The sequence below is a fragment of the Seriola lalandi genome, unplaced genomic scaffold (assembly GCF_002814215.2).
Source record: "Seriola lalandi dorsalis isolate HSWRI2012SDOR001 ecotype SW California unplaced genomic scaffold, Sedor1 jcf7180002054398, whole genome shotgun sequence".
Lineage (NCBI taxonomy): Eukaryota > Metazoa > Chordata > Actinopteri > Carangiformes > Carangidae > Seriola > Seriola lalandi.
In genome coordinates, this window is record NW_019524951.1 from 15,679 (window position 1) to 40,506 (window position 24,828).

The 24,828-nt window shown below is 39.7% G+C and overlaps 1 protein-coding gene across 1 annotated transcript; it reads left to right on the plus strand.

The window, feature by feature from the left end:
• The first annotated feature begins 9,644 nt into the window (after positions 1–9,644).
• On the plus strand, positions 9,645–19,294 carry tunar (TCL1 upstream neural differentiation-associated RNA). The gene is made up of 2 exons (XM_023409578.2): positions 9,645–10,402; positions 15,833–19,294. The coding sequence occupies exons 1-2, from the start codon at positions 10,331–10,333 to the stop codon at positions 16,016–16,018; spliced, it is 258 nt and encodes an 85-aa protein (XP_023265346.1). The 5' UTR covers positions 9,645–10,330; the 3' UTR covers positions 16,019–19,294.
• The last annotated feature ends 5,534 nt before the right edge of the window (positions 19,295–24,828 follow it).

Sequence of the window (24,828 nt, forward strand, 5' to 3'; positions counted from 1 at the left end):
TTGATATTTAGTATCACTATATTGTTATATAATTGCTGTAATACACTACTAATGTTTTTCACTGCTGTCAGGTGATAAATTTGGAAGTCCAGTGAACTGTACTGATTCTACATCAGTTTATAAAAACAATTGAAAGCCCATATTAGCCTATGATCTTGAAATTTAAAACCTGCGGTTCGAAATATGTGTTCATATCCAGTTTGTTTGGTTCACTGTGTGTTCTGTCTTTGTTTTGGTATGCAGTCGGCATTTCAGTTACTTTTTTCTGTCCGCAGCTTTGCAACAGAATCAAATCCTCAAGCTTTCAGTTGAGAAGGCTCCGGGTTTTGTTTAGTCTTCAAAACAGCTTGTGTAACCAGCCGGCTTGATTTTTTCTCAAAAGCTGCAGCTAGTTGGTACAGTGGCAGCTGAGAAACTGAGTCAGTCAGACAGTCTCTCCCTCCAGCCCTTCAAGGCAGTCTGCTGGTGTGATGGATGAGAATTGAAAGGCAAATCAATAGAGATCACAGCTTAAATGAAGAGTGATTTTAATTGACTTACTGTTATTGACGTGTGCTTCCCTCAGCTCCTTGGACTTGCTCTGGGGCCACGTGAGGGCCTGGGCTGTGGCTCCAGCAAATGAAGATTTGCTGATACTCAGCTGTTCGTTGAATGAAATGACGACTAACGAGGGGTGACAATAGCAATTCAGATAAACGTTTATTAGGGGCATTTTCATAAGCCTGCGTCTGCCTGTGGTGTGTCAATTTTCAGGGGCTGTGAAGAGATTGATAAACACACTTGGGATGACAAAGTGTCAGATTCTCACAAATCAAAATGTGCACTCCTGAGTTTTCAGTATGCCTCCCTTGTCTGCCTGTGGAAAAAAAAGGAAAGCAGAGTTTGCCATCCATAACAACGGCAATTTGCAAATACTTAAAGCAGACACAGAAATATGTTGTTCCTTTTGAAATGAAATGTAATATAAATCAAGGTGGAAGCTGAAAACAGAATAACATTCCTCTAGTGGTTTTATGAAGTTATGAAATTACAAGAGATGGCTTTGACAGTCAAAAGTTTCCCACGGATCCTAATAAATTCTCAAAATGTGCTGATGAAATCTCTTTTGCATAAAGAGGTGGGAGCTTCAAGACTCAAAAACTTAACAAAAGAGGGAGAGAAGATGTAGAGAGCAATTTTAGTTTTATATTTACTGTCTGACACTGCCACAGACATTTTAAAACTCATGGGTAATTTATAGATTTGCCAATACTAATGCTTATGAAACTGGATCTCAATTATTATAATTTGTTAGAGAAACACTGTTTATTTACTGTTGTTAGTGAGATTAGAAATCAGCAAATTCTTGCAAAACTATGTGGACATTCATTATATATTTGTCTAAATGGCTGTTGCAACATTAGATGTAATAGGCGTCTATCTTTTGTATTTTCCTTCAAACATAACAGCTCATTTGCCTCAAGTTATGCTTATTTTCTGCTAATCAACGCACCCGCCCAGCATTTACAAGCATTAAAAGGCAAATTTGTCACTTCAGTCACCTTCTCTGTTATCTATGTACAGATATAAATGAAATCAAGACGAGAGAGTGTCACGATTCCCTCTCTTCTGAGATCTTCAGTAAAATATGCAAATGCTGCATATAATTGTGAAATAAGACCTGAAACATAGCTTCTAAGGTTTGATACATGCACAGTCAGCAGCAGGGAACGCCTGTAAGATTAACACAGAGGACCCCTCTCCTTATTGCGTTAGGGCTGCCTGAACAGGCCGTTTTAATAATGCATACTCACTCATGCATATTCTCAGCGCAGTGTCAAGTACAGTGGAATTAAACAAGTTTATCATCTAAAAAATGACATGTTCCATATCAGCCTTTTTCACTGAGCGGCCGGCAAATGGCGATTCTGCTTTTCGCCTATCATGAAGATACTGAAATAAGACGGTTATCAGCAGTCACTGAGAATTTATAATTTCCTACAGGGGCCAGTATCTACAGAGCTCAATAAGTAAGGAACAGCTTTGATACTGGGGGAGTTTTTACTGGGGGAGACCTGGTCTTCTGAGGCTGATGGGAATGAGTTCAGATCGACATAGCGTTCTCGTCATAATCAAACGGACATGTAATGTTCTGCCACTAGGGGTGTCTCAATCAAAATAACATACTAACAGACAAGTTTGGTGACATTGTGACATAGTGTGGGATCGTGGGAGACTGACGTCATTGCAGAAGTCTCCTCTTCTTCAAAACAAATGGACCAGGTGATTAAAGGAGGCTTTTACCGGCAGCCGAATTATCTTCAGAGGTTTTCTCCTCTTCGAAACAATTGGAAACCAGTAGAGACACTGAGTAAAGCAGTTTCACATTAGATTAGAAACACTTATTCTGTGTTTCTCCGACACAAGACTTCTTGGAGGAGCTGGGAGCTGAGCTACCGCTAGCGTTTGCTCAGCATGTTTCTCGGACAACCACCACGCTGATGCATGCGCAAAGGGGATATGGCGCCATTGTCAGGCGACCAAATGAAACAGACCCGTGCCTTAATGTGACCTCATGTGGAACGTCCCTTTTAATATCGACACAACTCAGCTCTTAAAGCCTGTGAACCCCTGTGGTCCACAAATGCAGGTGTTTTCTGTTATATACCGGTGAAGAGATTAATTTATTGTCTACATGTCCTACCCATTATCAACATGTCAAATAGAACATTTAACCTAAAGTACTAAATAATATAGTATTTAAATACTCTTTAGTGGTACAAAGGTAATCTACTTCCTGTTCATCAGTTTTCCTGGGATGTGTCGACAGCTCTTCTATGTTCACAACAGAGAAAATTATATGTTTAATGAGTTAGTTGGACAAATGCATTGATTGATGAATGGAAATGAAAAAATGAAAAGTTACTAACTTTCCCTGTGCAAGTAACAGAAATTCATTAATGGCTAGAATCATTTATTAACCTTAAGTCCAACCCTCACACACCCACCAGCAAAAGCACAGAGTGGCTGGTTACTGAGCTCACATGTGGCACAGACTGTGGTACCGATAAAAAATAAGATCTCTACATGAACTCAATCCAAAGGTGCGACCAATAATCTCTCATGTCTCAGTTAGAACTGGCGTTTCATTGTGAGCCTGAGTGTGAAAAAGAGAGAAATGAGTGGGAATGATGGTCAGAGAGAGGAAGACTTATCATCCCGCAGGATCAGTACTATTGTTAAACCTCTTAAATCACCTGCAGCAAGCCGAGCAGAACAGAGCAGCTCGATGCAAGGCCGTGAGATTTCTTATTTCATTTTTAATACCTCCAGATTGGATCCATCCAGGACTGTGTTGCTGTAATCCCTTGGCTCGATATCCTCCATGTTCAATATGTTAATGTCTCCCACCAAATGGATCATTCGTCAGACGGACTTGGCAGATGGGCTTGCAACTGTTTCAAAAAAGACAGATGTATCAACAACCCTTTTTAAAATCTCTGTGTGCTTTTCATGTGTGTCAAATCATCGTCGATAGGACAATAAATGCACGTATTCATGCGTCAAAACAAAAAAAAACAGGATGCATTCAAAGCAGGACCAATGAGTTACCCCAGATTATTTTTTCCAGGCGTTTGAAAGATGGTGCACAGTGGAGGATGAACATCACATTGTCACTACCCAGAAGAGCAAACATAAAAGAGGCTTTTGTATGTATGAATTGCCAGAATCATTTCTCAACACGTTATTTTTCATCCAGATAATGATCTATTTCTCAGTTCCACAGTGTCCTACTTAGCCTACTTATCTAAGTTGGAGAGAAAAATAATCATTCGATGTGGAGGATGCCTCTTAGTCTTGCTAATGCTGCTCTGTTCTCGATTATTATCCTTATTATTTAATAGCTTAAGGCCAATTTTCTTAAGGAGGAATTGTTTTTAATGCATTCCTATGTGTGAGATGTTTTATTGAGCCAAGACAACACTGTGCATTTGTTGACTTGAATAAAGTGTGATGATGACGGTGAAGAAAGAGTTGAGGGTGAAATCCACCTGAACAACAAATTGATGTTCTGCAAACATTGATTTCAAAGAGAAGCAGACAAAGACTGTTCTCTACATTCTGATCCAGGCCCCAGAATCTCAATATTGAATAACCCCTGAGCTATTATGATGCTTTTGTATGCAACACATGATTTATTACTGCACCTTCTGTTGTATCATCAGAGCCTCGGAAGACAACACGCTCTTAGAGAAACTCTCCGCAAACAAACTCAAACTGCTTTTGTTCATTTTTTTTCTATTAATCAACTGTTTCTGAAATGATGAAACTGATTAATTCGCAGGCTGTTTCCTACCTTGAGCTGCTGGCAATATGACATTTTATCATCTTCATACAGTCACCCATTCATCCAGTCATTTATACTCAAAACAAACACGCCGCAAGATCCAGGAAGCTGTTTATACACACAATTCTACATCCATTTGTTTGGTGTCAGTATGTGCAATTATTCATACATGCGTAAATGTCATGAAAAAATCCCCAACAAAGCCAGATGTTGTTTACTGTAGGTACTGAAGTCAGAGTGTCGAAGCGTCATATGCCTGCTGGCAAACAAAGAAGGCCTCCATAACTGACTTTGAAACTTGACAGTAATATTGAACGAGCTGAACATCAAAGCTGATTGCCTGATTCCTTTTTATCCCATGTATCAGCCCAATTGATGGTGAGGTTTTGTTTGTGCTGAAGAAGTTCAGACTTCATAGTTTATGCTGCCTATAGTCAAAGGGTTACATATAAAGAGGATTATATTTGAATGTATTTCCATTAGAAGAAAACTAAATCTAAAAAAGTGTATATGTGCTGACCCACGGACATCTCAGGATGGGCCTCCACATCCCCTCCTCTGCCGAATCTTCGGAGGATAAAAATAAAAGCTGTGCTGAGTGTTCCAGTCGGAAGACGAGCAGCTCTCAGAAAACAGGCTTTCATGTGCTCAGGCTGACAGGCTTTTGATGTAAGTAGTAGAGTCTGAGATTAGGCTCAGAGGATATCGGGCTAGCCTTCAGAGAAAGAAAGAGGAGGGGAGTCAAACTCTTTAGCTTCTAAAATGTTGTTAAAAAAATAAATTTTGGACATAACCATTGTCATATCTGGTTATCAGAGAAACAAAGTGTTTATAATCCCAAATTGCATGGTAAACAAGTACCTGTCATGCCTGTTCCCATACCACATATGTCACAACAACACATAATCTGAATATGTAATGAAATGAATTGAACAACTGCACAAATGAAGTCTGTGGTAGCCTTCCAGCTAAACCACTGATTTTGAAATATTATATTCATAATCACAGTGTGTGCACTAATTTATCCTCCATCCATCATTTTAAATGGAATACATGATTCTCCATCCAATTCAAAGCCATATGGAAGACTGATAAAATCTTGGACCAGGGGTCAAATCAGACTCCTAATGAACATATAGTATCTTATTTGATTATGAAACTCCCACAATGAAATAATTGAATGAAAATGCCAATAAGAAGCCAAGTCTTGGATAGGCCTGCAGCAGGCTTTGACCAATCAAGACTAAAAGCATTACTACAACTATTTCTGAGTGATTTAGCTTTTTTTTTTTCTGTAGGTCAAGCGTTTTTCATTTTTTCATTCTATCAGACTTTAAGCTACTTGAGCACCAAAGCAGAAAAAAAGCCACATCACAAAACTTTCAAATCAATCTTTAATGGCTTTTCTTGTTATTTTACATTCTTTAGTCCACACACAGTACCAATTTGAGGTTACCAGGATCCCATTACTACAGGATCAACAGGAATGCTTTTACATTGTCCAGCCTCTGCTTATGACCCATCCATCTTTCCCACAGAGAATGAAGGAATAAAACATCTTTCAAAGTTTGAATTCATATTCCCCTGTCTTGGCATCTCTATTAGTGAAAGGAACAGGATTGGGGAGAGCAGGCGGCCGCCTCTCTGACAGGAGAACACCCATATGCTACTGTCATGTTCTCCGCCAATTAGGATTAATGGCAGTCATGAGCCTTCTTAGCCTCATTCAACCACTCTTAGGATCCAACTTAACTTTCAACCATGTCTCTCTGCCCTGCACAAAAGAAAGAAGCTTGTGTTGAGACTGAAGTGTTGTGGAGATTTCTAGACAGCTTTCTTTCAACACTGGCCAATACTTTTGTGGTTTCTCAAACCTGCCAGTGTTTGATGTTTCTTCAAGGTTTCCTGACATCAACACAAAAGGTTGACTGGATTAAACTTTCTCATACATTTCTTCTGAGGTTCATGGGCCTTGATGCCAGCTGACATCCGGTGTGTGGAGCGTGGTGATTGTGGTAAACTTTGTTCGTTCAGGGGTACAACTTTCTGGCCTCTCAATAATTAATGAGGTGGCAGTACTGAGCTCCGTTCTCTGAAGGACAAATTAGAAAGCACAGGTTGAACGAGCAAATATAAGCTCACTAAAAAGAGCAGATGTAAAGAAGAAAACCAGAGGCATTAATTGCTGATTAGGTTTCCACTAATATGGCTTGTTAAGATCCTCAGATTCCATTAGCTTTACCCTTGAATCTAAAACACCAATACCCAGAGTTTGTGCGGGTGAGATATTCTCTCACACCAATTTGCAACAAGGCCTTTGTGTCCTTAGATCTACTTCATGAAATATAAGCTAGAGTAGCTTACCCTGTGAAATTAATTAAAGTAAACTCAAGGCTTTCAGAGTTTGAAATCTGACACCCTCTCAGCACTCTTTTCAGCTTACTTTACATAAAACACATTTCTGTAATACCCTCTGCCAATTTCACTTCGAGGTGTGTTTTGTTTGCTAGAACACAGTAACCAATTCTTGTTTATAAGGTTCAACCTGAATTAATAGATTTTTTGGCCACTTGGAGCAGCAAAACAAGCCTTAAATAAAACTGTGACTTTTCCGTATACAGTTGGTTTCGCCTGCCTTTGCCTTTTTACACATCCAGCAGACATGGAGCAGCATTAACTTTCATTTGGAGTTTTTTTTGTGTCCTCCAAAGCGAAAGTGCAATATTCAGTCCTCTTTTTAGCTCCGTCTTGGTCCCCACCAACTCCTGAGCAAAAGGCTAAATGCTCCATCAGCTACTGTAGTTGCTGCCTTTGACTGTTTGCTGTCTGGGTTGGACAGTTGGAGTATAATCAGTTTTATCAGAGCTTTTTTGTCTAAAACAAACCAGTAAAGCTGTAGAACCAAAAGAGTGGGCTAAAAGATGTTAAAATGCACCATAAAAGTATGGGTAACAGCTCCACAATGATAATTCTGTGTGCCTTGACCACTGCAAGTGAACCTTTTTCACATTACACAATCATTTGATCCATAGTTAATACAAAAATATTGATTAGTGAAGCTCTAACAGTGGGACATTCCGCTGAGTATAGGGCAAAACCCTGTCGGCTCACTCTTTCATCAGTATAAAGACACATATTGCCTGAAAACAATTCAGATGAGTATACAAGTGCCTAAAGTCATGCTGAGACTGATGATGGCTTGTTTGAATGGAAATTGATGTAAGGCAAAGGATGATCACTCGCGCAATCGGAGAAACACTCTGTGTGATTTGGTTATCACATGACAGGAACAAATTCGACTGACACCTTGATTAATTGTTATAAATACCCATGCAGGCAGCGACAGTCTAAGTTAGTTAATCTTGAAGCAGAGAGAGGGATGGGAAGTCGGCAATAAAATTATGCACACCAGTGGTTTCAGTTTGGAGGGGAATGTTTCCTTTACATTTCCATTTTTATTGCTGTCCATTCCAGGTCATTTCATGCGCAAAGCAACATCAAGCCCAAACTAATTTGTTGGCAGCTGTTTCACATTCTAAACATTCCCATTAGCTGCCAAACCCATCCACATAATGAAATATTGTTTAAAGGAAAATCTGTTTCTAAACTCATATTTGATTTAACAATATAAACCCCATCAGTCTGTATGTAAGCATCTTAAATTAAGGCATAAAAAGTATTTCACTTTTTAGTTTTCTTTCCTCAAAAATCAATAAAAGAAATATGGCAGAGGACAACTGGAAAAATGTTGAAAAAGTGGTGATGAAAACACAAATAAGATGGGACCCCAAAGGTCATAACGAAAAATATTAAGATGCAACATTTATTCTGTCCTCTTTACTGGAGAGCTATATCCCACGCAGAACGCCAATGGCCCGAATGTGAAATGATGAATAACTATAAATATTCAAGTAGTGAAACTGCCTATTTCTTTAAATGAGAAATGTGTGGCATGGCCCGGGTGAGTCACTTCTTTTCAAAGACAGAGAGATAAGTCTCTCAGCTCGCAGTTAAAAACACTGAGAGCTCGTGTCCTTCCCTCTGGCTGACGTGAAGTGAGAAAATGGGATCAGAGGGAGGGGACTGGATGGGACGGTTCACTCTTTGAGGGTTCGTCGTCCTGGTGTCGGATTGCACAGTAAATGTCCCGGAGGTTATTCATGTTTGATCAGTGTATCCATTACGTGTGCCGGCTGCTGACACTGATGTGTCGCCTGTCCGAGTGCGAGATGAAGAAGTCCTGTACTGTGAATGAACATAATGAGGAAATGCAGTGTGTGTTTGTGGAAGGAATGTTTAAGGTGACACATGTACACATGCACACAAACATACCGTTTCACCTCAGGCATGGAAACACATGACTTGTGAATACAACCAAGTACCCCTTTTTTTTCACACACCAGACAGTGGAACAGCGAAATTAAACTGCCTGTCTTTGTGAAATATTTGGCTCTAGCTCAGTGACGTACTGACCACTTGCAGGGCTAGTTAGGTAAACTACTGTAGCTGGCGAGCTAAAAACTAGCGCTAGTCAGTTGCAATAGTGTTCTATGTTTCTCCGTGTTTACTTCTACCACTATTTACTATTAACTTCCCTCTGACATTTTCTTCACTATTCTAAACCATTTCATTCAAGAAAAAGTTATTGAAGATGAGCTCATGCATTACTAACAGACAATATGCAAACTCACTAGCTCACTAAGCTAAGCTCATACAGTTAAGATGTATTTGTGCCATTAACTGTCTACAAACCATTGCTAAGAAGCTACAATTACTTTCTCCATTTTGGACTCTCTGGCACTCTCTACCCTCAAAGGTCAAAGTTCAAAAAAGTTTTCTTATTTCCTCAAATTTCTGCATTTTAAATGCTGGGGTGACTGGACTGTTAATGCACAGATCGCACATCAACTGATGGTTGTGCAACTTGTACAAGAAGAGCGTGCATATTTTGCATTAACACAAAATTCGAAACACACACACACAAAAATATACTGGAGGAGACCCTTGCCCCTCATCCCGTCCTCTGTCACAAATGCTTCTTGTCGTCAGGCTCGGTGTGACTCCCCTGAGTCGGTTGCCAGGCAACCGTGGCTGCATTAATATGCGCGGGAGAAAGGGAGCAGGGGATACCTCTTGCCTGTGGAGCGAAAGCAACCACAACAGCGTCAGTGTGAGGAGACGGGTTTCTTCACAGCCCCCCCTCCCCTCTCTCTCTCTCTCTCTCTCTCTCCCTGCCTCTCTCTTATAGCCATCCAGCATTCACGCTCTGCTCAGTTAGTTAGGGACACACGCTCAGCCACTGGAGCGTAAGAAAAGGTATGTTGGGTTACACATTGTGTAGAGCAAGCAGGGGCTTCCACCACGTCAGCAGGGGTGCCTTTTTTATTTCATTATAAAACATTTAAAAACCAAGACATCAGCTAAACATGTTTTACATTGCCGAGCAGTATAAAAGTTTGATAGAGGAGGTGAGCCTTTAATAAGGGTTGATAGATTGTCTTGGCAGGAGAGACAAGGCTGAAAATCTTTTTTTGTAAGCTTTGCGGAATAAAGACAAAGGAGGATGCAAATACTCACATGAAACAGCTTTGTTACCCTCCCACCCCCATCTGCCCATCAACTGACTCCATTCTTCAACTTGACATCACACAGACAAGAAGAAGAAGAAGAAGAAAAAGAAGAGGAGGAGGAGGAGGAGAAGAGAGAAGCAGAAAAGGTGGGGAGGCAAACAAAACAAGCAGAGAAAGAGGAGGAAGAGCCGAGAGGAGGTGGGCAGCACAGTTTCAGCTCTCACAAGGCTGAGGAGGAGAAAGTGATGGCAGCTAGAACTTGGCCACTAGTGAGATGAAATTCGGGGAGGAGACGCTGGAGCTCTGCAGGGTACGACATCCAACGAGAGCCCTGAAATTGGACCGCCTGGAAGACGAGCCAGCCCTCTCTGGATCCTGTGCCCCTCTACAGCCGAAGGATGAGAGGGGTCGACTTTCACCTTAGTTGCCAGGGATGTCTGTGCACTACAGAAAGACGTCCCCCTACAGCATGTCCAATGCTATGTTATTCCTGATGCTTTGCAAGGTAGGTCCCACAGCCATGGCACATCCAGAGCTTTTTCACTAAACTCATCATCATGTGCAGAGCATCTGTAAACTGTCAACAATTACTTCATGAATCTTTCACCATTTTTAAATGTCATGACAAGGTGTAGCTATGAATTTATCATGTGTGGTGATATATTCTTTATAAATGTGGGATATTTTCAGGCTCAGTTGTCTTTGTATGAATCATTAATGGAGGTAGGAAGGACACCTTTTCTGCTTTACTCTGAGGGATAATATCAGCTGTGGTGGTTATTTATCCATACGTCCACATGCTCCTCTGCCAGTGGCTCCTCGTTCATGTTGTTCACAAGTTTAAATGCTTCTTATGTCATAGCATCTCTTTAGCTTTTTGCACAAGGAAGAATTAATTTGATACCCGACAAGGTTCTGTACTTCATCAGTGTTTTACTCAAGAGTGATAACGTTTAAATGAATATAAAATGAAGCTTTCGTGGACATGCTTTGGGTAGATCTATAGAGTCCTTCTATTGAAATGACATGCTGGAGTGCCTCTGTGTGAAAAACAAAACAAAAAACACTAAACCATGTTTTCTGGTAAATTTAAATTCCACGTCTGTCAATTTCAGTTGCACCTTCCTGCGTGTCTGAACTTTTTTTCTGACGTCTTTAGCAGGTTTCTTTTTTTTTTTTTGATCAATAAAAAATGTCCTCTGCATATTGAATTCTTGTTCAATCCAAAATAGATCTGTCACTTTCCTCTCACTCACAGAACAATGAGTACAGGTTATGGAAAATGGGTCACGCTCAGTATTGGTAGCATTTCATCTGATTTCACCAAAATCAGTTAAATCTCGTCATTTCAAAAAGGTTTTCTTCCTCTTCTTCTTCTCTTCCTCTTCTTCTTCTCTTCCTCTTCTTCTTGCTTTTTAGTTTTCGCCACATATACTTGTCTGCGTTGTCAGACAGTATGACTCTGTACGTGATGCTCTGAATGTCTGTGTGTTTGTGTCAGTGTGTGTTATGGGCGTCAACCTGTATACGTGTGTGTGCGTGTGTGTGTGTGCGTGTGTGTGTGTGTGTGTGCGTGTGTGTGTTTGTACATACACGCTTGGGAGGGTTTGGGAGCTGTTTGCTTTAATTCCATTTTAAAACGATGCCAAAAGCAACTCTGCCTGTCAGACTCTGTTAGCATCTGGAGTTGTTTGACATGCTCGGGATCATTCAAGTGGCAAAAGGTTTCACTCTCCACTGGTCTGATCTGAGGATGTTAGCTTCTGTTAGGTGTAGCTGAAGTGTCCGGATTTGTTGTCCCAGGTATGGCATTGCCCTTTTCCTCTCTCCTCCTCCTCCTCTCTCTCTCTCTTTCTCTGTCTGTGTTCTTTTTACACAAATTCGCCCCCGGATGTTTGCTGTTCAATCGAAGAGCCAGGTGTGAGCTCATCCTGTGAGAGAAAAACTCTTGCAGAGATGCTGTTCATTTTGAGGCGATGCGATGTGTATCATATTTGAATCCTGAGTTCTTTCCTCAGATTAACCACTGAGGGAAAAGTTAACACATTGGACTGTTGCAATTGTTGGAAATGGGCTCCTGAGTGACAACAGGAATCAATGCTGAGATAACTAAATCCTCTTTACCTTGGAATAAGTCAAATGACTAAATCAATAGGAGGAGGTGAAGAGGAAACTGTGTACTGTATCTTGGCTGGATTAATAATCTCTTCATTCGACTTGTTTAAGCCACAGTAGTGATTTTCCTTTCTGGCTTGTCCTGGGTTATGACAGCTCTGATCCTGTCCTATCACAAGCAGTCCAGCCTGAGTGTTTAACAGACAGAGGAAGTCATTATGGGTGGTTAATGATTATGGAACATCGCAGGATGCCAGGACTGGCTGCCGCTCGAGACAGAACACTCTCTGTTAAACACTGTTCAGACCGGAGATGTTGGATGTGGAAGCACTGGAAGGTGTCCAGAAGGTTTTTCTGTGTGACATACAGCTGTACTCAGTGGTAAAGCTGTTTCCTCAGCACTCAGGTTTTGGCAGAGCCTCGACCCCCACCCCCCCGCCCCTACTCACCACCACCTCCACCACCACCACCATCATTCCTCCTCCTCCTCTCCATCTCCATCTCCCCCAGGCACAATTTTTTCCCTTGTTTTTTTTTTTTTTCTTTTTCTTTTTTTGCTGAGCGCTTGTTTATATCAGCAGCAAGCAGGCGTCTTCATGCATGAGGGCGCATCCAGCCATCCAGCGTGCCACACAAACATCGCCATTCAGGTTGAGGGAAGCCCTGTTTATAGTGAACCCCAGGAGAGGCAATCAAAGCCCATTGTTACAGATCAGAGGAGGAGGATGCACTTTAACACAGAAACAGAGCCTGACGGGGTTTTTATGTACGTCAAGAGCACAATGCATGTCGATGATTGGACATCGCTATCATTCAGTCGGTGTGTGGGATGTTAGCCTTTTAAAAAGGACAGTCAGTTTGATGCTCTTACCCTTATAAAACAGGCCTGAACAAAAGGCCTTTGACTTTTACAGAATGAAAGGCCTTTTGTATAAACTTATTGGTGATCTATGAACACAAAACACATGCTTGACGGTGGTCCTTACATAACTGACTTAAATTTTGACTCATTAAATCTAACATTTCTACAGCAGCATTGGCCTCACATTGAATTCCTTAAAATGACTGACTTTATCTTGTTTTGATCGCCTCAGTCAGTTTCATCTGTTTCTTTTTTTGTGTAATCCATATCCAAAGACGACACCTAGACTTTGATGTACTGTAGCCAATTCCTGGCATGTGATGATTTCTGCCAAGACCTTTTTCTTTTGCCAATCTGTCTGAGAACGCAATCAGTGAGTCAAAGAAATGAGGGGAAAGTGCTGCACTGGTGACATAAAAATCTTTGCTTTGGCAGAGGCATTCAAAAAAGGTTACATAAATTTCAATTAAAGCAAAGGAAGCCTGCAAATGAGCCTTGATAATGTGGGCTTTGCAAAGGTTAATTCCAGTACACAACTCTGTGAAGTTAGATTCATCATCAGGAAAAAGAAATGTTAAGTAAAGGCATTTTCTATACTTTGAATTTGTGATCATATGTATGGACAATATCACATTTTTCTAAAGGGATGATTTTCCTCTTTGGGTGATTTTCAGCACAGAGAGCGCAGTGTAGACAGAACGCAATCCAGATATCATGGGAAATGAGTGGTAAACATCGTATCACTTGTCATAGCAGGATGATCTCGATCCATCCGATATCCCATAAAGTGGGACAAAAGTTCTGGATTTTTATTCTTGCAAGTCCCATTAAGTGCATCAGCCAAAAAGCACCTTGTGTACCCAGGTAGTACTTCAGGTAACTTCTCTAAACTCTTAAGGTAAAAAAAAAAGAAAAAAGGAAAAAAGTGTAGTTTATTGTGCATCTACGCTTTTACTAAGATAAAACAGTTCCCTGTTAGAAGGTTTATTTTTAGTCTGCATTAGCTTACATGGTTTACTGTTGCTAGTCGGCGTATAAAACCCATTGACCCGCAAAAGGAGCGCTTTTCTCTTGAGAGGTGTTTGGATGACAACTTGCGCAAGCTGCTAAAAACATACAGCTATTTTCTAATACCCCGCCCTAGGATACACAAATCAATACACACACGCACACACACACACACACACACACACACACACACACACACACACACACACACACACACACACACACACACACACACACACTCCTGAAAACGTTCATGTGTGCAGGCGCACTCAGAACTTTTATCAGATCACTGCAGTCCCACAGCTGAAGAAATAAAACAGATGAACAGAATCTAGTGCAGGAATTTTTGCTCTTTTTTCTCTCCACTCTCACCGTGCCTCAAAGAGCTGCCAAGGCCATTCCTCTGATGTCCAGCACGTCGTTCAGGAGGAGAGCTGGAGTCTGTTTTCAGAAGAGCACTGTTATCATGGTTACAAGACGTTACAGTAGTTTATGTAAAGTGAAAATCCAGTGTACTGGGGCAACACTACTTACATCACACTTTATAACATATTCATAATACCTGAAAAATAAATGAAGCATGGTATGGTAGTGTTAAACCTGTGTGTCACAGGACATGAACATCTCAGTATTTCAAAATTAATGTCCACAATGCAAGAACCATATCCAAGAGAACAATGTATCCCTGATATAATAAAAAATAATTTGGGGTATTATAATATCTGTCTGACTTATTCACCTGCCCAAGAGCTTTTCATAGTTTGACAAAAAAAAAAAAAAAAACTTTTTTGGAATTTACAGTTAGTTGAAAGCCTTTAAAATCTAAACATACAATAACAAAAAACTGTAGAAACAATAGATCAAACCAACTGTGGTTTATATTGTGAAACTGCCAAAGTGTCTGCCTTGTCTTCTTATGAAGGAATAGTGTTCGTACACTGTATGGAAACTGACAAAAGGCATGAATGTACACTGCTGTATATGCATTGAGGCATGTACTCAGGAACTTTGAATGAATCTTAAACTGATTATATATATATATATATATACACATCTGTATAACTCTGTTAATGCAAAATGGCTGAAACCGCCCAGTAGTTTGGTTCTGCATTTCGCATTAATGAAACCGTTTAATCTGTCGAACACCAGATTCTAAATCTCGTGTGCTCACTGACTTCCTTCCTTTTTTCGGCATTTAAACTCAGGAGACAACTATATTTTATTGAAGGAATGGAGCAAAGTAATTTATTTTTGATGGAAAATCTTTCCCATAGCGCTGAATAAAACATAGCTTTACAGAGGCTTATAGGCAACAGTGCAACATGCAGAAAGCAGCAGTACAGTAGGCCCTGCACATTTACAGTTGTGTTTGTGTTGGGGTGACTCTCGTCAGTCCTCTGTCCGTGGGTCAAACAGTTTACAGTTTAGTGTTAGATTTTTCTTTCACACACAAACCCACAGTAAAGCTTTCTCTGAGCGAAAGAGCAACAAGCCTCCCACATCCCCATCTTTTCATCCCAGACGCAGACTCTTAAATCTGCTCATTTGTTCCTTGGACCAGAACAGTTTTCCACATATTTTCTTTTATTTAAATTCCCTAAAACAGATTTGGCACCAGTCCTGATAATAATGCATTTGTGTCACTGAAACTGGCATTGCTGGGCAGCTTTCCATCGGCTCAATGTAATCCATTTAACTTTCACAGTATTTTACCATGGTGACCAAAGAGGAAAAAATATTACTTTCCTAATTACTTTTTAATTCTTTCTTTGCCTCACCAACCATCTCACCAAACACTTGTTATTTTGCTGCCATTATCACTGGCCACCATACAATGTGCAAAGACCATCCTCAAAGACAACAAAAAAAAAACAAACAAACAAAAAAAATTAACCAGTTACATTAACTAACACATGGATTTTTCTTTTCTCTCTTATCTGCTCGCTCCAGATTGGTCTGAGACGAAAACTGCAGACTTTTCCAGGGAAAATGGTAAACACTGTCTACAGTGATGAGGAAAAGGGAATCCAAGACAAGGAAAGTAAGGAGGAGACCATCTTGGCCATGTTGGGCATCATTGGGACCATCCTCAACTTGGTAGTCATCATCTTTGTCTACATCTATACCACCTTGTAGATCTCAAACTCGTATTGTACCACACCAGCAGGCAGATCAGAGCTCGTCCGTGCTGTTACGGCGACAGTATGTTGACAGATATGCGGATGAGGATGGGAGGAGGAAGAATGAGGCCCTCCATCTCAAGTGGTGAACTGGATCTAAGACTGTGTGATCGCCATATGGCGTCCATCCTGCATCACTTCAAACAACTGAGACTATGGGAAGCTGGCTTGTTCCTCTCCCTTGCACAGGTAGAATTATCCAGAATATCTGGACACTTTTAACTTGTACATAAATGCATGAAGCTAAAGAGAGACGCTCAAAAGATGCAGCTTTTACCTTCATGGGGAAATGAAAGACTGCAGAGAGACACTTTTGGGAAATATTTTTCAAATGTTCTTTAACTGAGTTATGGAAGTGATTGCGATGAAAGATGAAGATGTACAGAGGAAGAAAACACAGGTATCTTAATTGCTGTATATTATTTGTCAAAGATCCTCCCACGTAAAACACAACATACATCGGGTGAGATTTAAATACACATATGATAGAGAATTGTTATTCAGCTTAATTTATTGTTTGTTTTTTTATAATGTATTTCTCATAGTTTCTGGAAAAATCGACTAGAGATGGTGTTTCAACTGGCAACAATTCTACGTTGTTTAATGTAAATTTACTGAAACAAGCAGGGGCATTATGTCAGTTTACAAGGCTCAAATGCTTCCATAAATGGTTGCACTTGACTTTGTGCTTGACATAAAATGGTGGAGGATCAGACAGATTAGTGCAAAATAGCTTGATTATCATTTATTATTCATTTTTCAATGCATCACTTCAGCTTTTAAGTGTTATCAACACTGAAATAAGATGCATTCATGTGTGAGAAAATGGTTTTAACATTTTTGTCAAAGTCTCGGCCTCAGGAGGCTTCAGCCAGCTGCAGCTATTTAACAGTGAGTTCCACCATATATTTCCGGCTGCATGAGTATATAAACACTCACATTTACAAACATTTACATATGGGGCATCATTTGAGCATACTGAAGTCTCCACCCATAAATGTACATAGTTTATTGAGCTTGAGAACTTGAGATAGTTTGCATTTTTCAGCCACCGATCTCAGCTTGTACATCATTGATTCTAAGACTTGTGCATAATGACTGTTTGCCTTAAAACATGAGGAAATGGCAATTTCCATGATGTATAAAATTATCAGGTTAACACTACTTTGTGAAAGGTTTCACTTATTGTATATACATATAATTCAATACCAATGTCATATTGTTTTTATTGATGAAAGGTCATTTATTGGGTAATTTTATAACCGTACTCTGCTCTTGTCTTAAACAACATGCAAAACCGTTGAGTTTTTAAATTGAGGAAATTAAATGAGTCATTTCTAGACCTGGGCCAACTTTTCATTCTTATTCATGGTTGTTCTTTTCTGTGGTGGAAGACGAGTGTGGGTTTTTCCACTACTGTTTTGACAATACTGTGAATATTGTGAAATTTACATAGTCACAGAGTAACTTTTGGTATTTTTCTCTCTGATTGACTGGACAGACGCTGCATCATTTCTCCTCCCTGTCTTACAATCCCATCCATCTGGGAGCTGAAGCTGGTTGGAACAAAGGCTAAATTTATTTGACCCAGGGCTGGAAATGAGGCAGATTTTTTTGTATTTGAGGATAACTCAAGAAAACATAGGAAAAAAAAATGTGTCAAAAATGATTTCCGCATTCATGAGTACTTCAGCCTGTACGAATTAAATCAGGTCGTGTGACAGTTTGAACAGAGCTGAACTATCCGTATTTAATAACGTCATGTGTAGGAGATTTGCAAGATGATTTACCTGTAACCATACTCTGTTAGGTATCAGTCAGTACTTTTACATGCACAAGAATTTTCCATTATAATTACAAATATGACTATATTTTGAAATTAATACAGGTCATGTGGACAGCATGTTCCATTTGGACATTCCCAATTTCTGAATTTAGCACTTTCCAGACATGTGGGACATGCCGACTTCGTTTGGTATTTATGAGCATTCTTCAGACATGTATACAACACTTTGGGAATCAGCATCTCAATTTGGGCTTTTACGGCAGTTTCGTTAGGGTTAGCATTGACCCGCTAGCGCATGTGTGACGCAGATCAGGCACCAACACTAATCAAATCCGGTAATGACAAAACCAACTAGACAACAGTGCAAAGCAAGGCTGGGGAAGGGGTGCGTGCCCAAAAGAAAAGCCCACATCTCTGGACGGAACGAGAAACGCACCCATTTTTATACATTTTGAAAGACTTGGATATCAACAGGTTTTTGGAAATGCGCAAATTACGCAACGCTGACCTTTTAATCTGAGTTAATTGGAGTATTCACAACTGCATGGACAACGATTATTAGTGGAATACTCATTTTCATCACCCATGTAAACAGCTTAGTAGGAATATTGTCTTTTTTTGCAATAAGGGCAAAAGCCGGAATATTTTGTGCATGTAAACGTAGTGAGCGATAGTTTTGCATTCAAGTTCAACATTTTGAAAGAATACTGAGTAAGTGTTAGAGAGAAAGCTAATAAGCGTATTTCCCAAAATGTCGAACTAATCCTTTAAAGAAAGAAGCTACTCAGTAAGAGATGAGCAGAACCTATAAATAAGGATGTACGGTATGCAGAGAATGTAAAGGTCTATACAACAAGCTACATTATGTTTGTAAAATATTACATTTGTGTTCGTCAGTCAACAACCTCATGATTTCAGAAAGTGCCTGAGATCAAAGTGTCTCAACCTCACCAGTGGAGAAGTGAAAGGAAAGGAAAACTCCAACCATTGGAACCAGTGAGAGTGTCTCTGTAAGGCCACCTGTCACATGACCAGGAGAGTGGAAGAGGTTTGCAGGAAATCATGTATCCTGATCCACTCCACTGCTTTCATAATGGGACTGGATTTTTACATGGCTTAGACAATATAAAGTCAGCCTTTTGTTTTTGAGTGAGGTGCTCCTACTTGTTTTACAGGATAAGGGAAATGAAAGCTTAGTAAGCACATGGACAAGTCTTACGAATGTATTCATACCTGATGTAAAAGTTGATTATTCCTGTTATTCTTATTGTTTACTTATCTTTCCTGAAGCTACGTAATCTGAACTCTTCTTATGTTTTATTTATGTGTATGCTAAATCTATTTAAACTCATTGAATAGTCTCTCGGTGACAAATGGAAGGGTGAAAAGTTTTTCAGCTTGCAGTTTTGTTACGAAAAACATTAAATAAATACATCTTAAAACTGATTTGATTGGGAGATGTTGTCTTGGTTGCAGAGGGATGGGGATCCATGGTAAAATATTCAGTTTTATGTAACACAACTCGAGCATCGGCGCACATCAACTACATTCATTAAATACAATATACATCAATTTTGAGAGACTCTTTCACCATCATGAATTCTGAGATAGAAAAGCGTTTAGTGCAAATGGAAACTGTTCACTCAATAGCAGTGAGAGAAAAAAAAAAAATCTTTGAAAATCTATATTCTCCTGCATCTGACAGCTGTGTGAGATTATTAAAGAGCCTTGAAGAAGAAGAAGAAGATGGAGGAAGAAACCAAGGCCTTAAAGAGTCTACAGTGTTACATCCCATGAGACCTATTCTGCTGTCTCGCTGCAAATCAATCTGAAAGATGTAGAGAAAAGGACAGAGCACTAAGCTTGCAGGACAAAGACACGGAAACCAAATTGCTCTGTACAAATTTATTTTTAATTCCATCTCCTTTTGGTTTGTATCTTTTAGGTCATATACTGTATGTGTCAGAATAATTTCCCACTCCATTAAGAGTGCTCTGTGACTGGAAACATACTGGAATAATCCTGTTGGAGGAGAAAAAAAAAGGGGGACAGCTTGACTCCACTTTTTCTTTAAATATAATGGATTAGGCAATGAACCAAGAAAAAGCAGTGTTGTTTGAGGAACCCCAGCTGCTTAAATTCATGCCCAGCAGCCTTCTTTAAGCTATTGTTTCACCTGGATCCAGGAGCCAGCCTCCGTAAATCCCTCCCTCTTTTGAAGCTGAGAGATGCTTGGTGAACAATGTGCAGGAGATTGTGGTGCATCGCAGATGGATGATTCAACCGAGCAGATTGTCCGTGCAGACGTTCCATCTCTATCTAGCTGAGCTGACATCGTTTTGATGGTTTCACAGAAAAGCTGTGCAGGCGATTAATCCATCCACCACACAAGCCACACCAAATCAACAAGACATACTCATGGCTGGCAACGTCAGGCTGCTTCTGTTGTTATTCAAAGGCAATTCAACCTGTGGCAGCTGCACACACACACACACACACACACACACACGCACACACACACCACAATTTAATGCCACATTGCAAAGCATAGTTTTCACAAGGACACAAACTCACTGGCTTTTTTTTTTGTCAAAGTGATATCAACAGAATACAGATTATTTAATCACAAAATAGAACCCTTCAAGCGTGGACACACAATATGAAAATAATTCAACTGGACTGGGATGAGGGGTCAAATGTGTAATCTGTTTTTGGAAACAGTGTGTTGAGAATAAGAGTCTAAACTAGAATTTGATACCATTTGTTGTTTTTCATAACATTACCTACAAAAAATGTATCAACCCCCCCCCAAAAGAAAAAAAACTAAAACAAATAGACAAACATTAACATGGATCCAGTGACAGATGAAAAAATATAATGTGCCTTCATGGATGCAGCTTGACACTATTTAAAATGAATAGCAGAGAGAAAAGAGCTGATCCAGGATCAGTTTACCTGACATTCACATATCTAGGCTTTTTCAGCTTCAGGCTTTATCAGTCTCCCCAAATAAAAATATGCAAAGAATTAAACATTACAGTATATGTGACATAATCAGTGTGTTTTAGGCAACATGGAACTAAATGTGATTTATGCCGACACAAAGCAAATACATTCTCTATCTACTCTCTGTTTACGTTCTGCATCCTGTTTATATTACTGAAAAAATGTGTTCATCGTGTGAAATGATGAGCAGATGAGGTTAGATGAGATGAGTTTGCTAAAGTTGAAGCTACCGCCAGCAGTCAGTTAGCTTAGCTTAGCATAAAAACTGAAAACGGGGAAACAGCTAGTCCGGTGCAGTCCAAAGATAAAACCTACTAGCACCTCTAAAGCTCAGTAATAAGTAAGCTCAGTACAGGGTGTAATTAGCAGGGCTATTTATTGTCTAGGTGCAATCAATTATAATTATGAGCATAGTTTTAATTTTCTCATCTGTCTCTAGGCAAATGAACAATTAATTCCACCCTAACTAGTTAGTGTATCACAAGTGAATTCAGGTTGTCGGTAAACGTAAAAACTACAGGCAAAATGCAAAGTGTTAAATTATTCCCACTTAAACACAGAAATAAGGACTTTTTAAAATATGAAATATATATTCTCCATCAAAATACACATTATGTGAATCTTCAAAATACAAGTCAGTAAAGGAAGTTAATCTACAAAATAAACCTCATCTAACTATACTTAAAAAATGGTGTAAGTTCTGGGCCAGTGTTTATGGTCAGTTGCTCCCAGTCTTTTTCCACGACAGACCAGGACATCGCTGTCGTTATTTCCTAGACACATAAATGGGCAGTGGCTGGATGCTCTTTCTCTAGAGGTTAAAAAGCATTCTGGGAAATGTAGGTAATCATTACCTGATGCTGAAGCAGGACTCATCAAATACCTCCTGGAATAAACTGAGCACAGCACAGCAGGAACAAAAAAAGTGTTTGCAAGTAGGGCATCTGGAGTTGACATCTCAGGTGGGGGTGAAATATCTTGACAGAACACACCATGTTTTACCCTGACAGTTCCTCTATGACACAAACTGAGAAAAGTGTCAAGTAGATTAGACCGAGGTCACACTGACTTCATATAACCCTCTGTGGTTGAAGAAAAGCAGACAAAAAAGCAACTCTTTTTCTACCTAACCAGGTCAGAGTTCACTCTGGAGCTTCGGCGTCGTGACTTCCCTGAATCCAGAAATCCTCCCTCAATTAGAGATCTGAGAGGATTTCCCCAACAGATGTGTCCTATATAGATTTCCTGTCGCAAAGGGTGCACATATCCAGCTGCCTTTCTCCACATTTATTCATGCAGAAAAATAAATCCTGTGATCAAAATCGGGGAAAAGTCTTGAAAGCCGTGACAAATCCTGATATAAATGTAAAACTTGAGAGAAGAAAGTGTCAAAGTGTCACGTTCAGCTTGACTGTTAGAGATTACAAATCTTTTTTCTTTTCTTTTTTTTTTTTGTTTTGCATGGGAAATATTTTCAGTCGTGTTATGCTGGAGAAGATCAACCTGTCAGCCAAGACGGGTGCTTAAGATCACAAATGTTTGGGATCCTCGGTGGAGATCTCATTGTACCGACGAGGTGGAGAGGATTAGCAAGGTACAGGAGGTGCAGTGAAGATACTTTGCAATGGATCCGAGCTGGGTGGTAGTGGATTTTCTCCCCTTTATTTAAGTCAAAGTGAAATAAAATTCATTCAAGATGAAATTTAAGTCTAATTTATTTTGCGTATGTAGTGCTTTGTCATGATCAAATCACACAGTAAGGTATGGATGCTGAGGTTAGAGGATTACCCAGAGAAAGAGAAACAGCAACCCCCTCCTATGCGAAGTGTAATGTGCGCCAAACACAACACTGTGTGTGGGAGCTGCTCCCAGCAGGTGTTTAAGTATATGAACAAAAAGCAACATTTAGTGGGAATCAGTGCTAAAGGCAAGACTATGCCAGCTTCGACTCTCTGAGTAGAAGCAACTTGGCCTACTTTTCTGTAGAGGTAGAAATTACACATCACTTTGCTGATTCAAATTGTTCAGCTCTGATTCTTAGTGGTTTTGAGTCTGCTGGTTCAAGCTATTATGTCCAGGAAAGAACACAACTAAGCTTACAAAAGCACGGTTAGGGACAATTATGATGCGACAACTCACAAATACTGTAGTTAGCTGCTGAGCTTTTAACCTTGAGACTGTCGCTGTCTTTCAATAAGCTTTTAATGAGGAAGTACTCTGTCTGTGACAATGGTGATTCAGTATACTAAGTTCAGTTCTGTTTATCCAGAATCATATTAAATATTAACCATTACTGGAAAATTTTGTCATAACTGTTGTGTGAAGTCTTGAGTTATGGCTAAAAAGTGTTTTGTGTGGTCACTCTGACCTTGACCTTTGACCCCCAAAATGTGATCAGTTCATCCATGAGTCCCAGTAGACATCTGTACCAAATGTGAAGGGATCCCCTTGAATAGTTCATTAACAAGGCCAAAACCATATTTTGTGGGGTCACCGTGACCTTGACCTTTGACCACCAAAATCTGATCTAATCAGTTTGTCCTTGAGTCCAGGTGAGCGTTTGTATCAAATCTGAAGAAATTCCCATATGATGTTCCAGAGATATCGTGTTCACAAGAATGGGACAACCTGCACGGAGGCTTAAAAAACAGATGGCAGGATAGTTCCTCTCAAATGTTCAATGTTATAAAGGGACAGACAGCTACATACTGTGTGTGGAAATATTGAAAATAGAAAAAACATCTTGGGTTAAGAGTGTTTACACTAATGCAGGAAACTTTCCACAATTATGTTCAAAAACGGTTGTATATTATTTGGAAAAAAAATATTATGTCTGCCATACTTGCACAATTTTAAAAACTAAACTAAAATGTGACCAGCAGAGAGTAACGAGAAAAAAAGTCATTAGTTTCCCCCTCACAATGTGAGGACCACACTGTTCTCGTATCATTATGCTCGTGTTAAGATCATAAAACACATGCAAACAACACACCCACACGCACATCTCCTCTTTCCCTAACAAACACACACACACTCAGACACTTTCACACGTACTCTCACGCTGCTTTATTAGCAGCAGACAGGACGTGGAAGAGAAAGTCATTAGAAGGAGAGGATGCTTCAAAGCAGTTTGTCTTGCATTTAGGACACGAGCCAAGGATACTCACTTTACAGAGCAAACATGCTTTGTAGTCATCTTTACCTTAGAAAGTGGGTCATCGTTATCAACACAGAGGATGGAGTATAAAACTTTATGAGCTTGATGGAATTTGCAGGTCATTTACAAGTATTTAGAAAATGCAGATTTGTTTATTTTAGAAATATTTAAAGGCTCATTCCAGCCTTAAATTATGAAAATGCAGAATAATGAGCCCATTACAACCTTAAATAAGAAAACACTGAAAACATTTAAGGTTAAAAATCTGTGTTCAGAGTAAACTGACCTTGACTTTAATACATTCTGCTCTAATAAGGTGAAAGGTGTTGAAAGCTGAGAAAGCTGAGTTAATATTTCTTTAAGGTCAGGTGTTAAAGAGCGGCACGATTAAGCAGCTCTCTCCTTGTCAACTGTCAGCCAACTTTAGCTTTTCTTTAAAACGCAGGCTGATCTGCTTAAGTATTGTGTTAGTCAACTGGAAAGTCTTAAAGTAAGTTGGCAGATTTTCACTTGTGGTTTGGAGATCACGCTGCGTCTCAGCTTACTGTGCTGCATTTCTGTCCAGGCTTTATACATACAGAATATACAATATATGTCATTCTTTAAAAGCTAATAACCAGTTACAACTAATAGAATATCTAATGTCTGACTTCACGTCACTGAATAACACAACAGTAAAAGAACTCTCCAGGACATAAGGACTCTGACGATGGTGAAAAAAATATACAGAAAAGGTGACTGCATTGGAAAGGACACATCACAGCAAGCAGTTTTTTTAATGAGCAGAGAAGTAAAAGTGCAGGGGGTGGGGGGGGTG